Here is a 15968-nt window from a genome sequence, read left to right on the forward strand (position 1 = left end):
TGTACATTGTTTTCAGCGGGATTTAAATCTTCTGTTGAATTTTCTCCTGGCATCACTATTTGATTTGATGCACAGTTGGCCAGTTCAGCTTCTGACTCTGAAGACTGTCTTCTTTGTGGCACTGACTTCCGCCCAAAGGATTGGTGAACTTCAGGCATTTTTGGTTGACCACCATTCCCCGTATCAAACCCGGATAAATGAGTTCTTTGCACCTGCTCATCTTTTCTACCAAAGGTAGTATCTGTTTTTCACATGGATCAGATCATCGCGATTCCAGTTTTCTTTACTCCTCCTCCTCATCCCAGTATGGAGAAAAAACTGGTGCTTAAACCAGGCGGCAGGTGTAGCCCTATTTTCTTTTACATTAATGTCACTTGACAGGACAGAGTGGATTATCAGCACTTTTTTTGTTGCTTTTTGCCTTGTGAAGGCAAGAATGGCAAGGTGGTGACCAAATTCATTATTTCACTTTGGGTTATGCTCTGTATCAAAATCTTCTACACTTTTACTAGAGGGTGTTTGTCGCCACTCAACTAGGGCCATGGATGCTTCTACAGTTCTCACCAGAGATGTCTCAGTAGTTGATATCTGTTTTGCGGCCACATGGTCATCCCTTCATTACTAACGCTAAACATTACTAACTCACAGCCCAACCTCGTAGTGACAGGCACTTTGCAGAGGAGTGCTGAATGATCTCTTTAGTAATTTGGCACTACTGAGTCCTGCCTCTTGGAGAGTATTGCTTTGGGACTCATTCATTATATGGGAAATCTGCAGGAAGGTGTATGAAGAAATAGTTACTTACCTTTGGTAACAAAATCCCATTTCCCCCCACCATATTATGATGGCAGTGGGGACCCCGGCAGACGGAAAGACCGTCTGCCGGTTTTCCGCCCGTCGACTGGTGGCGGTGTCTGCAAGACACCTCCATCCATATTAAGATGCAGGCGGTGATGTGCCTTTCTGCCGCCATGGGAAGGCATGCAGTGTCTGCATGTGGGGGCCTGTTGCGGGCCCTCAGGGTGTTGGGGATGTGTGGGGTGCACATGGGAGGGTACTTATGGTACCCCGCTGCATTTGCATGCACAATGTGGCAGCCACCGCGCGGTGCCTGCCACTTTGTGGATGCAAATGCACAACATGCCTTTTTTTCATTGCGGCCGGTGCTGCTGAAAGCACCGCCCGCTGCAATGTAAAAAATGCGATATGCGCCCCCCAGTGTGGCGGGCACATCATAATCTTCCCCATTGGACCGCCGCACATATGGCGGGCGGTCCCTTTTACCTGTATGGTCGCGGGCAGACTTTGTCCGCGCGCCATCGTAATAGTCCCCCAAATCTTTCTGCAGATTCCACCCCGTCCTCGACAATTTAGTGCCTTGATTATTAAAATCCCAAGGTATGCAAAAATATCTTGTGCTGTATTTTTTGTTGGTGCTCATGATGCTCTGTCAGCTTTTCTCCCCATGCCACGGTGGGATGTGCAAAAAGTGCCAGAAACTGTTGGTAGCCAACTGGCTGGTAAGTAATATACTCTGATATTGCCACCTCTGGCAGGCAGAGTCGCAGTTGAACTTGAAAGCAAATTGCACCATTTGGCGACATTGGAGAGTTGTTGCTGTGGAAAAACTTGCTAATCCAGTCTGGCACCTAGAAGAACGTCCTACGGTGAGGATTCTGTGCGAAGATTATGTCCGCCAGAAATTTCGTTACAACAAGTAGGCAACGTTTTCTTCCCCATCAGTGACGTGAAGGCCCCTCAATTTGTGCCGAAAATTCCTTTGTCACTTTTCGCAAGTTCCTTTACGTACGTTGAGAGGGTGCCAGTTCTAGGGCACCAATTTTAGGACACATTACTCATTATCTGCTTTTGGCCTCAGCCTAGCCTGCATAAGGTCCTTGGTCACTGCTGAGTGTTTCACCATTCGTGCTGGAAGTTACTGATACTCTGAATATAATTTCCCTTTGGTCTTTCCTGTAAGCTTCTCATAGTCTGTGCTTGCTTTGTTTCTTTCTGTATTTGCTGTGAGTTCCTAAGTCTGCTCCAAGCCCCAGTAATTGCTATAAGTGCCTCAGTTACCACTGTGAGTTTCACACTCAAGCATGTTAATTCCTCATAGCCTGTGCTCGGAGTTCCCCTCTGTGCTTTGGAACCACAGTCTATATAATTGCTTAAGTCTTTTTCTGCAAGTTCCTCAGTGTTATGTGCTCAACTGCCAATGATGTGCATAAGTCTGTTCTGTATGGCTACATTCTTTACTGAAGGAGTCTGAACCTGTGTTGTAAGTTTCTCTGTCAGTACTGTGAATTCTTAAGGGCTTGTGTGAAAGCTCTCCGTCAGTGCTTTCAGTTCATCTTACACTGTATGAGACTTCTGACCAGTGTGTACTGTGAGTTCTGATCAGTGCATGCTGCAGAGTTACCCAGATTCTGGTATGAGTTCCTCTCAGACCCAGCTAGGTCTTCTTTCAATCTATGCTGCAAGTTCCCCAGTTTGTGTTGTAAATCCAGGTCTCCTACGGCCAGATGCATCAAAGGGTTTTCCCCATTCTGTGTCTATGGGAAAATGTGTTCATGCATATGGCCCTTAGTTTCACACGTTTCTTTTTCAGGGTATTTCATGGACCATGCTGTACCTCTTGCTGACCTTCCCCTCCGGTAAGAAGACACGTTTGCTCACATGTGGTTAGCTGTTCTTTCTCAGCTTCCAGTTGAATTTGAAGAAGCACGAATTTTATCCTGTTAGAATAAACCCAGAGGTTGCAAATTAGTGTGCCATAGGAATGGAGAACAGCATGGCTCTTTAGTTGACCAGGCAGATGGATGAAGTGATGAAAGTGTATCAATCATTTAGGGCAAGAATATCGAGAACAGCTGATTGTACCTTGATTGCATGTATTCAGTAATTTACCTGTAATTGATATTCTCTCGGCACACATGAAGGCAGAAACAAATGTGTTGTTTTTACTGGAAAAGATGGATTTGTGCATGAAAAATCACAAGACCTTCCAGCACGTTGTCGGTTTAACTGTGTTAGAAATCTAAGCGGTATTTTGCAGAGTAGCTCGATTTATTAGCTAAGTTTGACAAGACAAAAAAAACAGTCTATCCATTTGAGATCTGAGAAAAGGGCGCACTTTGGATAGAGATCTCGAATAGATAAAAGAAAAATGAAAAAAAAGACAAAGGAACAGTTGATCATTCCAGACAAATGAAAGAATGAAATTGATTAAATTGGGGTAGTCAATGAATTTCTTTGGAATATAATAAACACTCCTCCCACATAGCCTTATGCGCTCATAAGTGAGGTTTGCTTCCTGAGAGTCATCCACTTTCAAAGTTATACCTATACTTTGCAGAATTAGAAAGTTAAGATGGCTGGTAGTATTCACTGCTATCTTCTTTAAAATAACTAATATTAAAGGTAAAGAAGCCATTGTTGTGCCTCAACGTATGTGAGTAAACAGTCTCTTATTTGTCGCCTTCATTTACAAGTGCTCACACTATGGAACCTCATGTGCTAACCAGACGAGACACTTGCAAACCCCTCAAATTAATTAAGTGCCACAAACCTCCTTGGAGGCTCCACCTAGATGTTCTAGAGTTTTTTGTAAAGTAAAATATATTCTTAATAATTCAGAAACTGTCCAAGGGCATCGCACCTGTCTTGTCACATAGATGCTCAAAGTGTGGACATTCTCGTTTGCTTTCTCGGCTTTTTGGTATTGTGCAGGTTCCTTACTACTTCCCTACGGTGTGCCACCTTCTTAGGAGTATCCTGCCATATTACCACAGCTGCTAACCTGTCAGAAATAGGAAGGTACAGGGTTGGATTGGTAACACGGGCACTCGGGAAATGGCCGAAGGGCCAGTAGCCGAGTTCTACCTGTGCGCTGCTTTTTTTGGGCAGCCTTTGGCTGTCTGTGCTGTTAGGATGCCACCAACGGCCCAGTGGATGCCTGAGTGACCTTTCCAGAGGCAGATGGGCGGAGGTGTCACTCCGTTTCTCTCGCTGGGCCGTCCCATCAATGTATGCTAATTGAGGCATCCTTGCCTCAGCCGGATGGGGCAGGGGGACTGAGCAGAAGTGGTCTCACTTGCATTCATGTTTGGCTCAGCAGTGTGAACTAATCTCTGCATTTTTTTTTATCTATGTGAAGTTTATAAAACATGCCCCCCCACCTCCTTTCTTTTCATAAAACTTCTTGGAAGCAGTGTTTTGTGGAAAGGCAATAGGCAAATGTGGGCCACTTTGTTTTGGTGTGCCCGGGCCAATTTATTTATCCCAATCCAACCCTGGGAAGGTAAGTACCTAAAATGCATCCAGTCTCCATTTTTGGGCAAACCACCAATTCTTCAATGTCATAGCTTTGACTCCCTTTGAGGTTGGAGGCATCTTAACCATGTAAACCATTGGCCATCCTCGTGTATCCCCTTGATTACACCAAACTCCATCTCTTATGTTGTAAGTGAAGCAGCTGACTTCACATGAGATGTTGTTACCTCTATAGTTACTGCGGCGAATGACGTTACTGCCCGTTCACTGTAAAACTTGGAAGCACTTTGATATTAATGCTTTGTTTACCACCGGTGGAAACAAAGGAACCCTACATTTTCTTACTCCATTTCTTTACCTACGCCCTAGCAGCCTATATTCTTATAACGTGTCTGCACTAAATATAGTGGTGTTCCATAAGGGTGGTATAACAAAATCTAGGAGCACCCCTGAAGTTTTAGCAGCTGCATTCGGGATCACCTGCAAATGTCTTAACGTCAGAGATTCCAATACTAATGGCAGTGCACCCACCTACCACACTCGAGTAGTCAAGATGTCGCCTTCTTCAGTAAGATAGGGTAGTTTATTTTTCTAGAGCTGATTAGGACGGGGGTTCTTAACCTGTGATCCGATAACCACTAAGGTCCACAAAGCCTATTTAGGAGGTTTGCGACCGCTTAGGAAATAAAGTGATATAAACATATTAATAAAGTGTATATAAATAAAGAAACTAAATGTAAAATTAAACTTTTTGCAATGTTCTGTAAATGTGAAGCCTGGTGCTTATCCAGATTTTTACATACACCACCTTCCTCTTTTTATATTTAATATTCTAAAAAAGAGAGGACTACCACTACTTGGATGTTGTGAGAGATTAGTAGGTTTACTTGGAATAATTTAAAATGCTTAATTCCCAAAAAAGGCCCTTTGTTACTAATGGTAACAGAACCACAAAACAGGCTTCTAAGGCTCTGTTGCCCTCTGGATTATATTTTTTAATCATGAGTGCTACGCTGTTCATGTCTTTTTGCTCCTCACACTGACACTGTTAAGGACCACCTGTGGCCTTCAGGTACTTGTCCATCATAAATCAGTTTGTTTGACCCCTGATTTGGGACACAGAAAAACCTTACAGTTAATATCCATAATTATCAGGATATGAAGGCTTAATTGATGTGGGATGTTTATAATCTATTTACAGAGAAATGATATATTTGTGAATGATTATTACTAGTGCTCATTTTTAGGCATGTCACAAGAGGGTCAACATTGTGCTTGAAGAATGTAGAATTCAGACACTGTTATTTCCTTACCTTCTGGTTAAGTATTTCACAACCTGGATTCCAGACACAACCTTGGAAATGTGAGAAAGTAAGATTATGTGGTGTACACCACCTTTCAAATTGACACTGTCCAGGGATGTGTTTCTACACACGGTTGTGCACAAAAATCAATGGACTTATCACCTTCGGGGGATAATATATCAGATGGCCTGTGACACTATGATTAATTGACCAGTACCCTGCCTACGAGCAAGTAACATTTGTAACACATGGACTGTGCTCTCACTTTCCTCTTATCCAACTCATGGCTAGCGTGAGGAATGGTAGGGGCAATTGAACACAGTTCTGGATATTGATAGAGAGAAGATATGATATCATATGATAGCCCCGTAATGAAATTTGTTTAGGTCAAATTCTTCATGATAACCTGTACTAATGTTTAAATAGCATTACCATAATTTTCTTTCATTTTTATATTGTATGAAATTTTATTTCATGTCTATGCTGTATGTAATGACTACTTTATAAGGATATTGCTATCGTATTTCTTGATTTATGAGACGTCAAAGAGGAGCGGAAGGGTGCTCATAAGCCAATAGCCCTGAATTATTTTTTGCCAGGTCTGAAGTGGTCTCAGTACTGACTCAGTCTCTGTGACTTACCCCTAGAGGGTCAGTTTGACCCCTGTCTTTTTCTCCACTCTGCAACCCACACGTTTAAAGGCCGAAGGAGATCTAAATTGGGAGGAGGTGGCAAAAATCCTTAGGCCGACATCAAGTCTTTATGCAAGTTATCTTCTTTCTACTGTTGTGGACCTTTTTAAACTTTGGGGTTGGGCTGACGTATTGTATCTACACATAAAAAACTGGGGGCCCTCATTCAGTCATTGATTCAGAAAGACAAATCTCTATGGGATTAGACACCCATTAGGTTCTAGGTCTGTAGAAATGTAATTTTGTTATGGTTTCTTGGACTTTTTTTCAGATCTAGTTTATTCACCAGAGGTAGTTTCCATGGTAAATGAGGATTTCTGGTAGGAGTTCTGTCTAGCTGCAGATTCCTTGACTTTTGAATATTCCCCAGGTGCCAGACTGGACCCGAATCCGTTTCACCAGTACCTGTGCTGTAGGTCGCGCCATGAGGCTCTGCACTGACACCGTTCTACTCTACTCCAGAAAAGACATGCCTAGCTTATACAGGTGCCACTCCCACTTGGTAATGCCAGTTCCTTTCTTTACGAGCCACCATGTGCGATCCAGAGCTGTCACTTGTCTCTCTGAGACCTTATCTCAATCAAAGAATTTCTTTTTACAGTGTGCAAGGTACTTGTCACCTCCCAGAACGACAGAGTTTAAGCCTGTATGGACTGTTGCAAGCAAATGTTTGTGACAGATCATCATCAGATTGGCCTGGAGTCGACCCACGACTCTAAGGCTTGTGGAGACTGCCGCCTCAATGTACCAGAAGGCCCTATGAGACCGCAAGGCGAAACTTTACATCATCCAGTACTGGAACACTCCAGGATGTGACTAGTCCAAATCAAAGTTTGGTCCCATTAGAGATCCCGGAGTCGTCTCGATCATTGTCCTAAAGAAATCTAAGCAGAACTCTTCTCGCCCCCTTCCTGTCATTTACACTCCCCTGAGAAGGCTCAGGGGTTGCACTATACATATCAGACTTTCTACAGCATATGCACTTTTTGTTTTGTTAATAACTTGTCAACTTTTGAAGAATTTTCACACAACTTTAAAATATAAAAAGAAGTGATATCAGCTTTGGCTCCTTTGTGAAAAAGTTTCCCCTGACCTGTCAGACAGGTGTCAAGAAAATGAGGTGTACCCCAGAGTAAGATTTCACATTTTAATCTCACTAGGAAAGTTTGCTCACTGATATCGAAAAACAACTGAACAGAATTGCACCAAATTTGGCACAAAGTTTGAATTTTACGCAGAAAGCATGCTTTTTGTCATTTGGTGTAAATCCATTCTGTGGTTTTTGAGAAATTCACATTTAAAAAAGTTGCTTGAGTGGGCAGGAAGGGGTTAAATGTCGGAGCAATCTAGTGCTGTGGTCTCAAAATTAAAAAATGTGAGTTTCTAATTGGCCGATACCACAGATCCAGAGTAGAATACTCAGTGGACTGGCTGGCCTCAACAGGAGAGCTGACAAATGTTGCATATGTCACTGCAGGACTCGGGATCCTGTCCCAGAGTCCTGAAAAAAAGTTGCAAGGGGCACATAGGCGAGTAGAGTGAGTACTACATGGCCCTTAAGCCAACACCCACTTCACAGGGCCTAACACTAGTCACAGCGGGGGTTTGGCTGCCCATGAAATGTTGGGCACAGGTCACCCACAATCCCAAGTAAAGGCCTAGTGTCCAACCCTCTGCTGAGGTCAGCCAAAGACTATGGGCCATGGAGGAGTGTGGCTCAATGGTTAGAGCAGCAGACCCTGATGCAAAGTTCTGGCCAGGGACCAGGATTCGATTTCCGCCTCGGCGGGGTCTCGGGCTCAACTTCCTCGGACCTGTTAATTCTCGCCTCGGTGCCTATTCTAATCACGGGCCCCACGCTGCAACTCTGGGCAATAGCTTGCTTAGCCTCCACACCGGCCCCAACAGCGCTAAGGATGCCCGGCTTCACCCTGGGGGTGCCCAGGAGTGGACACTTCACAGAGAAAGCCAGGAGGGGTTCCACAGCGGTATGAGTATCAGCGCCAGGAAGCCGAATAGGCGACACCGCAAGGTGACCGTCTGGTGACAGTGCGCTCTATAAGTACCATGACATTTACATTTACATTGACATGGAGGGATGGTTACACGCAAAGGATTAGGTGTATGCTCAACATAGAATGTGAAAAAAACACAGAAATTTACTGAAAAAAACAAAAAATAAAGTGCAGTTATAGATATATAGATTTATATTGCTGAAATGACATGATGGGGCACTTTTATCAAGGTGCAACGGACAACTCTCATTCGTTTTGTAAAGTATACTATACACCTTGCTGAGATGAACAGGATTACACTTGACTTCAGAGCCATGATTAAAATAGCACTGTGATTTAAAACATGTGTAAGTGGTCGCTCCTGCAGCATTCTTTCGTGAACCATGCGAAATTACTCAAAAACATAATGGAAGCTTGCATCTAAATAAGAAAATCTTATAAATCTTCCCTTAACATCCACTTTGATGGTAGCTATGTATAGCGACTTTGAAAATGTATTCACTTGGTTTTTTGGCCAAACGTGTAGAAATGGATAATCGATTCTGAACAGAATCTTTGACTTTTCTCAAAGATGTTTGGCAAGAAGCTTTACCACTTAGGCAGAACATACTTTAAAACGTCCCTTTGCATCTCACGCCGGGTGTGTTTATCCTTCATCTGGTTTAAGAAGCAGTACTATTTGTGGCAAAATCTTCGTAGGGAACCATGCTCCATCTCACCCCCGCCCATCCACAACCACAACCACACTTGGCTCTAGTACATATCTATTATATGGACCGACACATGTAATCACAGTAATTTCTGGCTATGTTCTGGCACCTTCCCTGATTAATGGAAGCATGCCACACTTCAGCCTCTGGAGAAAAAACCCAATGTTGATGCTGGGGTTTTGTCTAACTATAGACCTATTTCGCTACTGCTGGCACCAGCCAAGATGCTGGAAAAGGTTGTCCAGCGACAACTGGCTACATTTTCATAGAGCAATAACATTTTACACAACACTCAATCTGGCTTTCACGCCGGCTTTAGTACAGAAACGGCCCTTGTAGAGGTGGCTGAATCAGTGAAGGCAGCGGGAGATTCGGGGGCATCATCTATGCTGGTGCTCCTGGACCTATCTGCGGCATTTGATACAGTAGATCATGATATTTTGGTTCAACGCCTTCACGACTTCGGCATTAGGGGAACCGCCCTTGAGTGGGTGAGGTCAGTCCTCCACGAGCGGACTCAAAGGGTGGCTTTACAACCTTTTCAGTCTGAGCAGAGGCGCTTGTGGTGTGGGGTGCCCCAAGGATCAGGTTTAAGCCCACTACTGTTCGACATCTATTTGGTCCCCCTGTTTTAACTCATTGCCAACTGAGGGGTCAAGGCAATATCTTATGCCGATGACACCCAGCTGGTGTTCCCTTTTAAAGACCAGTTGGCTGATTCCATTAAAAGTTTCAAGAATTGTCTCACAGATGTTGCAGTTTGGATGAACAATAATAAATTAAAATTAAACGCTGAAAATACAGAGGTGATGTTTTTTGGGTCCAACAAGCCTCCAGACTCGGACCTGTGGTGGCCGCAGGTAATAGGGATACCACCCACCCCAACAGGCACTGCTAAAAATCTAGGAGTACAATGGGAGGCTGATCTGTCTTTTTCCTCTCAAATTCAACAAGGAACATCCTCCTGCTTTGGAAAATTGGAAATTGAGGTACATGAGGAAATGTTTACACCTGCTACCAGAAAACTGCTGTTGAACCGTAATTCATGCAACTGTGACGTGTAGGCTGGACTACGCGAATGGCCTTTATCCGGGCCTGTCAATAAATCAAAATTGGACTAGCTAAATAATCAAAAGAAAATAAATTGTATTAAATTTATCAGGGACTCAAGTATGCTTTGTCAACGGTTTGTGGCACCTGGTAGGTGTGCTCATAAAGCCCTCACCCACCAACCTAGTTGGTGGCATGCTTCATCATCGGGCCCACCCAGTGACACCTAGCGTGTCCCGGGTGTGCTTCGACGCCTGAAGACAGTGGAGCAGGTATGTCGCTGTGTGTGCGGTGAAGACTGTTAAGGATTGTGAATTTAAAACGGCTTGGCGGGGATCCCAGTGCCCGAGGGCAGATACACTTTAATAGCTGGGTCACCGTCAGCGGTTAAAAATAAGGCTATTGGATGTTAGAGGCGAGTTACGACCTCCCACATCCTGGGGAGTGTCAACATGTTTCAGCCAGTGCCTTATTACTATGCTGGCTTTCTTCAGGACGGGTAAAAAAGATAAGAAGGTGTGTGCAGTTAAAACTAGTGAGTGTATATCCAGACTATGTGTATACACGCCCTAAAGTGTTTTTCTATGTGTGAGTGGGGAATTCCCATCTCAAGAAAACACCTATACATATAACATATAGGACAGAGACAAAACATACATGGAAAAAGGTTAGAGTCACTTGGCTGTATAATATATATACAGTTGGTTGCCGGCTCTATAGCGGTGTAGGTGCTGGCTATGAGCGGCTAGAGTGTAATGGCACTGGTGGTGCCATTAGGGTGGGGTTCGCACTTGATTACGATAGTGGGGTGGCTAAAACACGAATTGTACATAGTAGTGCACAGTGGTACAAAAGAAAAACATAAGGGTTCAATCTTACGCTAGTTAGTCAAAGGGGCTACTTCATGGTTTGAGAAGTGGCCTACCTGCCTACATGGTTAAGAGACAGCAATTGGTTCAAAACACGGCAGCACGACTGATTAGACGCGTACCCATGCAACAACATATCTCTCCACATATTAAGGAACTTCACTGGCTACCCGTGGCCAACAGAATTACATTTAAGGCACTAACCTTGGCTTTTCGTTCATTCCATGTTCTCTGTCCCAGATATTTGAAACAACGACTATCTGCCTACAAACAGACTCGCCTATTGCGGTCCAACAATCAAAATCTGCTGGTCACCTCACGAGTTAGGAAGGAGCATTGGGGCGGCAGATCTTTTGTAGCAAGAGTGGCTAAACTCTGGAATTCTTTACCGCCTGCCTTGCGGCAAATTGAATCAGAATGCCTATTCAGGAAGGCAGTTAAAACTTGGCTTTTTAACTTGGATTAATTCCGCTGGATGGCTCATGTCTGACTTTTTTTACTTGCTGTCACTTGTCGCTTTAGCGCCGGGACACCTCCTTTTGGCAGGTAGCTGTTTTGCGCTCAATAAATGGCCGTATTATTATTATTATTATTATGTTATGATTAGAGACCCTTTACTAACCAATGTCGTTTTTTAAATCGATGATGTCTTCAGTGATGCCATGAATGATGTAATTAGAGATGCCATCATTTACATAGTTTAACATTGTCTTGAGTGATATAAGTGAAGTCATAAGTAATGCATGACGAAGGTACAGATTATAGTAAGTGTTCTAAACTTGAACTGGTGAATTTCTGTTTTTTTCTGGTTTTTATTTCACTTCAACTCCTATTTTTAATGTTATTTTTCATGTATATTGATCTCCATCCCCCAGCAGATAAGAGTTTCTCTGGCAGCTTAGTCAGGCTCTTAACACTTTCAACCTGGAGGAGATCATGTAAAAGAGTTAGAGACCCCTTAATGTTCTCCTTTTCTCTGACGGGGGTGCGACGCACTTTACCTCATGGAGCTGAGGAGATCTAACCGGGTGTGCTCCTCACCACCCTTCAGACTGGGATGTTCAAAACTCTAGAACCTGACTATTGTCTCACACCAGAGGGGTTTTTCTTTTAGGATCAATGACCGAATTGATGGCCCCTTACCTATATTCCTATTCAAGTTGGTATATTCCTCATGCCTTTTCTAATTACTAAACTCGTGGCACAAGTTCTACAGCCATTGTTCATTTTGGCCAAGCTATGTTTGCAAACTGTTTTGCTGGATCCAGTCAGATAATTTCAACTTCCATCCTCTGTTTTGGCTCAACTGCTCCCTGTTGCAGCTTCATCACTCCATATATCTGGTTACAGAAACCAAGGACTCAAAGATGAATTTACAAACATATCTATTGTGTTACAGATGTGCACTGGTAATAAAATTCATCAGAGCCTAAGAGTGGACGGCTCTCACAAATGTGCAAGGAAATCATTCTTACCATAAGAAAATTATTCAGTGGAAACTACTGTGCCTATGCCTATCTTACCTCATTTGTGAAATATCCGCGTAATCATTTAACTGAAATGCCACATCTTTCCTTCTAGAATAGTGCAGTTTGTTTAGGAGAACACTGTCTTCTTGGTCAGATGTTGCAGGGTTCCAGAGGACTGTGATACACACATGTAAAAGTGCAGGCTTTGGCCACTTTCAGTAGGGGGTTGCCCTTCTCTGCTGTACTCTCCTATCATTTCCAAAAGACGTGGCAGTAATTTGCAATATTTTGAAGTGTTCCCTTTTCCTTCCTTGTGATGGCACCATTCTTAATTGCTTCTGAGACGGATGTTCACTCTGTATTGTAGGTTCTGCTTTTCTGAGCTTGCTTCTGGTTCTTCTCTTCTATGAGATGTCAGTTAGTAGTCATTCAGTCTATTGTTTCCTCTCTTTGGTCAGTGACCATTTCACATTTTACTCTCTTTCTTTCCCTGGTCTCTCGTCTAGCACTGTTTGCTGCAGCACCTGTTATAGAGCTGAGACAGATACTGGCCGAGAACCCTGGGGTCTTTACAGGGTCCATCACTTCACCAAGGTGAGTCACAGGTCAACGTGTGGGAGAGATTGCTTCACAGGAACACCAGGTCTTAATTGATTGCACCCTCCTCTCTCTCCCAGGTTTACTACACCGCTACATGTGAAAGTCATCCCATCTCTTCAAATTACACTCTTTAGTGACCTTCCTATGCACGCATATTCAGTCCAGTGTTTAAGGCTTCTTAAACATGCATATGTAGATACACACAGACGCGGACTCTAATGACACTTTTTGTTTCCCTTTCCCTCCGATGTGTGACCAGGTGGAGATGTTTGCAGTGACTGCGAATGAGAGTGGAACAGAGAGCCAGGAGCTGCTAGATGAGTTTGTTACTCTTCAGAAGGAGATCTTCTCAGACTTGGAACTTCATTACATGTGAGAGTCAATATCTGTCCACAAATGTTGCGTCTACTTCTCCAAACAGGGGATGCTATAGATACACTCCCGCCTTTAAATGAGGGGTTTCCAACCTTTTCTGTAATAGGAGCTACTTATGTTCAATGAAAATACTCCTAAGCTACTAATATTGTTGGTGCTGTAATAGTAACCATATCAGACAAGATTACATTAGTGGCCACCCCATACATGATAGTCAGCCGTGAGAACTTCAGTGATTCAGGCGGGGCTACCAGCAGTAATGTAGAAAAGGGTTTATAAATGTGGAAGACCTCTATATGGGTAATACATAACAACAACTGTACACAACAGGGGTGGGAGCACACCGCTTCACCTATCAGGCAAGGTTCGCCCCTGGCATTCTGGGTAATGCAGTCTTCTGGTAGTTCGCCATGTTGAAAAGTTTATCGAGTGTTTCGCCAATGTTGGCGCAGATGGTGCTGATCTCTAGACACCGGTGTTTCAGGTTCATTAACCTTCGTCAGTAGAGATTACAGACTGGTTTTAGGGGTTTGCTGAATAGGTGGCCAAAATCATCTTCAGGTCAGGTACCGCTCCTTGGCGCGCAGGTGCAACATCCACGAGCTCGTCAGCCCAGAGACTCACGGGAGTCCTTAAAAATACACAACAGGGGTGGGAGCACACCGCTTCACCTATCAGGCAAGGTTCGCCCCTGGCATTCTGGGTAATGCAGTCTTCTGGTAGTTCGCCATGTTGAAAAGTTTATCGAGTGTTTCGCCAATGTTGGCGCAGATGGTGCTGATCTCTAGACACCGGTGTTTCAGGTTCATTAACCTTCGTCAGTAGAGATTACAGACTGGTTTTAGGGGTTTGCTGAATAGGTGGCCAAAATCATCTTCAGGTCAGGTACCGCTCCTTGGCGCGCAGGTGCAACATCCACGAGCTCGTCAGCCCAGAGACTCACGGGAGTCCTTAAAAATACACAACAGGGGTGGGAGCACACCGCTTCACCTATCAGGCAAGGTTCGCCCCCGGCATTCTGGGTAATGCAGTCTTCTGGTAGTTCGCCATGTTGAAAAGTTTATCGAGTGTTTCGCCAATGTTGGCGCAGATGGTGCTGATCTCTAGACACCGGTGTTTCAGGTTCATTAACCTTCGTCAGTAGAGATTACAGACTGGTTTTAGGGGTTTGCTGAATAGGTGGCCAAAATCATCTTCAGGTCAGGTACCGCTCCTTGGCGCGCAGGTGCAACATCCACGAGCTCGTCAGCCCAGAGACTCACGGGAGTCCTTAAAAATACACAACAGGGGTGGGAGCACACCGCTTCACCTATCAGGCAAGGTTCGCCCCTGGCATTCTGGGTAATGCAGTCTTCTGGTAGTTCGCCATGTTGAAAAGTTTATCGAGTGTTTCGCCAATGTTGGCGCAGATGGTGCTGATTTCTAGACACCGGTGTTTCAGGTTCATTAACCTTCGTCAGTAGAGATTACAGACTGGTTTTAGGGGTTTGCTGAATAGGTGGCCAAAATCATCTTCAGGTCAGGTACCGCTCCTTGGCGCGCAGGTGCAACATCCACGAGCTCGTCAGCCCAGAGACTCACGGGAGTCCTTAAAAATACACAACAGGGGTGGGAGCACACAGCTTCACCTATCAGGCAAGGTTCGCCCCTGGCATTCTGGGTAATGCAGTCTTCTGGTAGTTCGCCATGTTGAAAAGTTTATCGAGTGTTTCGCCAATGTTGGCGCAGATGGTGCTGATCTCTAGACACCGGTGTTTCAGGTTCATTAACCTTCGTCAGTAGAGATTACAGACTGGTTTTAGGGGTTTGCTGAATAGGTGGCCAAAATCATCTTCAGGTCAGGTACCGCTCCTTGGCGCGCAGGTGCAACATCCACGAGCTCGTCAGCCCAGAGACTCACGGGAGTCCTTAAAAATACACAACAGGGGTGGGAGCACACCGCTTCACCTATCAGGCAAGGTTCGCCCCTGGAATTCTGGGTAATGCAGTCTTCTGGTAGTTCGCCATGTTGAAAAGTTTATCGAGTGTTTCGCCAATGTTGGCGCAGATGGTGCTGATCTCTAGACACCGGTGTTTCAGGTTCATTAACCTTCGTCAGTAGAGATTACAGACTGGTTTTAGGGGTTTGCTGAATAGGTGGCCAAAATCATCTTCAGGTCAGGTACCGCTCCTTGGCGCGCAGGTGCAACATCCACGAGCTCGTCAGCCCAGAGACTCACGGGAGTCCTTAAAAATACACAACAGGGGTGGGAGCACACCGCTTCACCTATCAGGCAAGGTTCGCCCCTGGCATTCTGGGTAATGCAGTCTTCTGGTAGTTCGCCATGTTGAAAAGTTTATCGAGTGTTTCGCCAATGTTGGCGCAGATGGTGCTGATCTCTAGACACCGGTGTTTCAGGTTCATTAACCTTCGTCAGTAGAGATTACAGACTGGTTTTAGGGGTTTGCTGAATAGGTGGCCAAAATCATCTTCAGGTCAGGTACCGCTCCTTGGCGCGCAGGTGCAACATCCACGAGCTCATCAGCCCAGAGACTCACGGGAGTCCTTAAAAATACACAACAGGGGTGGGAGCACACCGCTTCACAACAACTGTGACAGTGCTCATACA

At 44.5% G+C, this 15968-nt stretch overlaps 1 protein-coding gene across 2 annotated transcripts in view; it reads left to right on the plus strand.

Moving 5' to 3' along the window:
• The window catches only part of SARS2 (seryl-tRNA synthetase 2, mitochondrial), a 197457-nt gene that overhangs the window by 166204 nt on the left and 15285 nt on the right, over positions 1 to 15968 (plus strand). For both annotated transcript variants that reach the window (XM_078662238.1, XM_078662239.1), the window contains 3 exons: positions 2612 to 2657; positions 12891 to 12978; positions 13244 to 13356. In XM_078662238.1, the coding sequence (XP_078518364.1) occupies positions 2612 to 2657; positions 12891 to 12978; positions 13244 to 13356 (247 nt within the window). The remainder of the gene's footprint in view (positions 1 to 2611; positions 2658 to 12890; positions 12979 to 13243; positions 13357 to 15968) is intronic.

This window comes from Lissotriton helveticus, chromosome 9 (genome assembly GCF_964261635.1).
Source record: "Lissotriton helveticus chromosome 9, aLisHel1.1, whole genome shotgun sequence".
Taxonomy (NCBI): domain Eukaryota; kingdom Metazoa; phylum Chordata; class Amphibia; order Caudata; family Salamandridae; genus Lissotriton; species Lissotriton helveticus.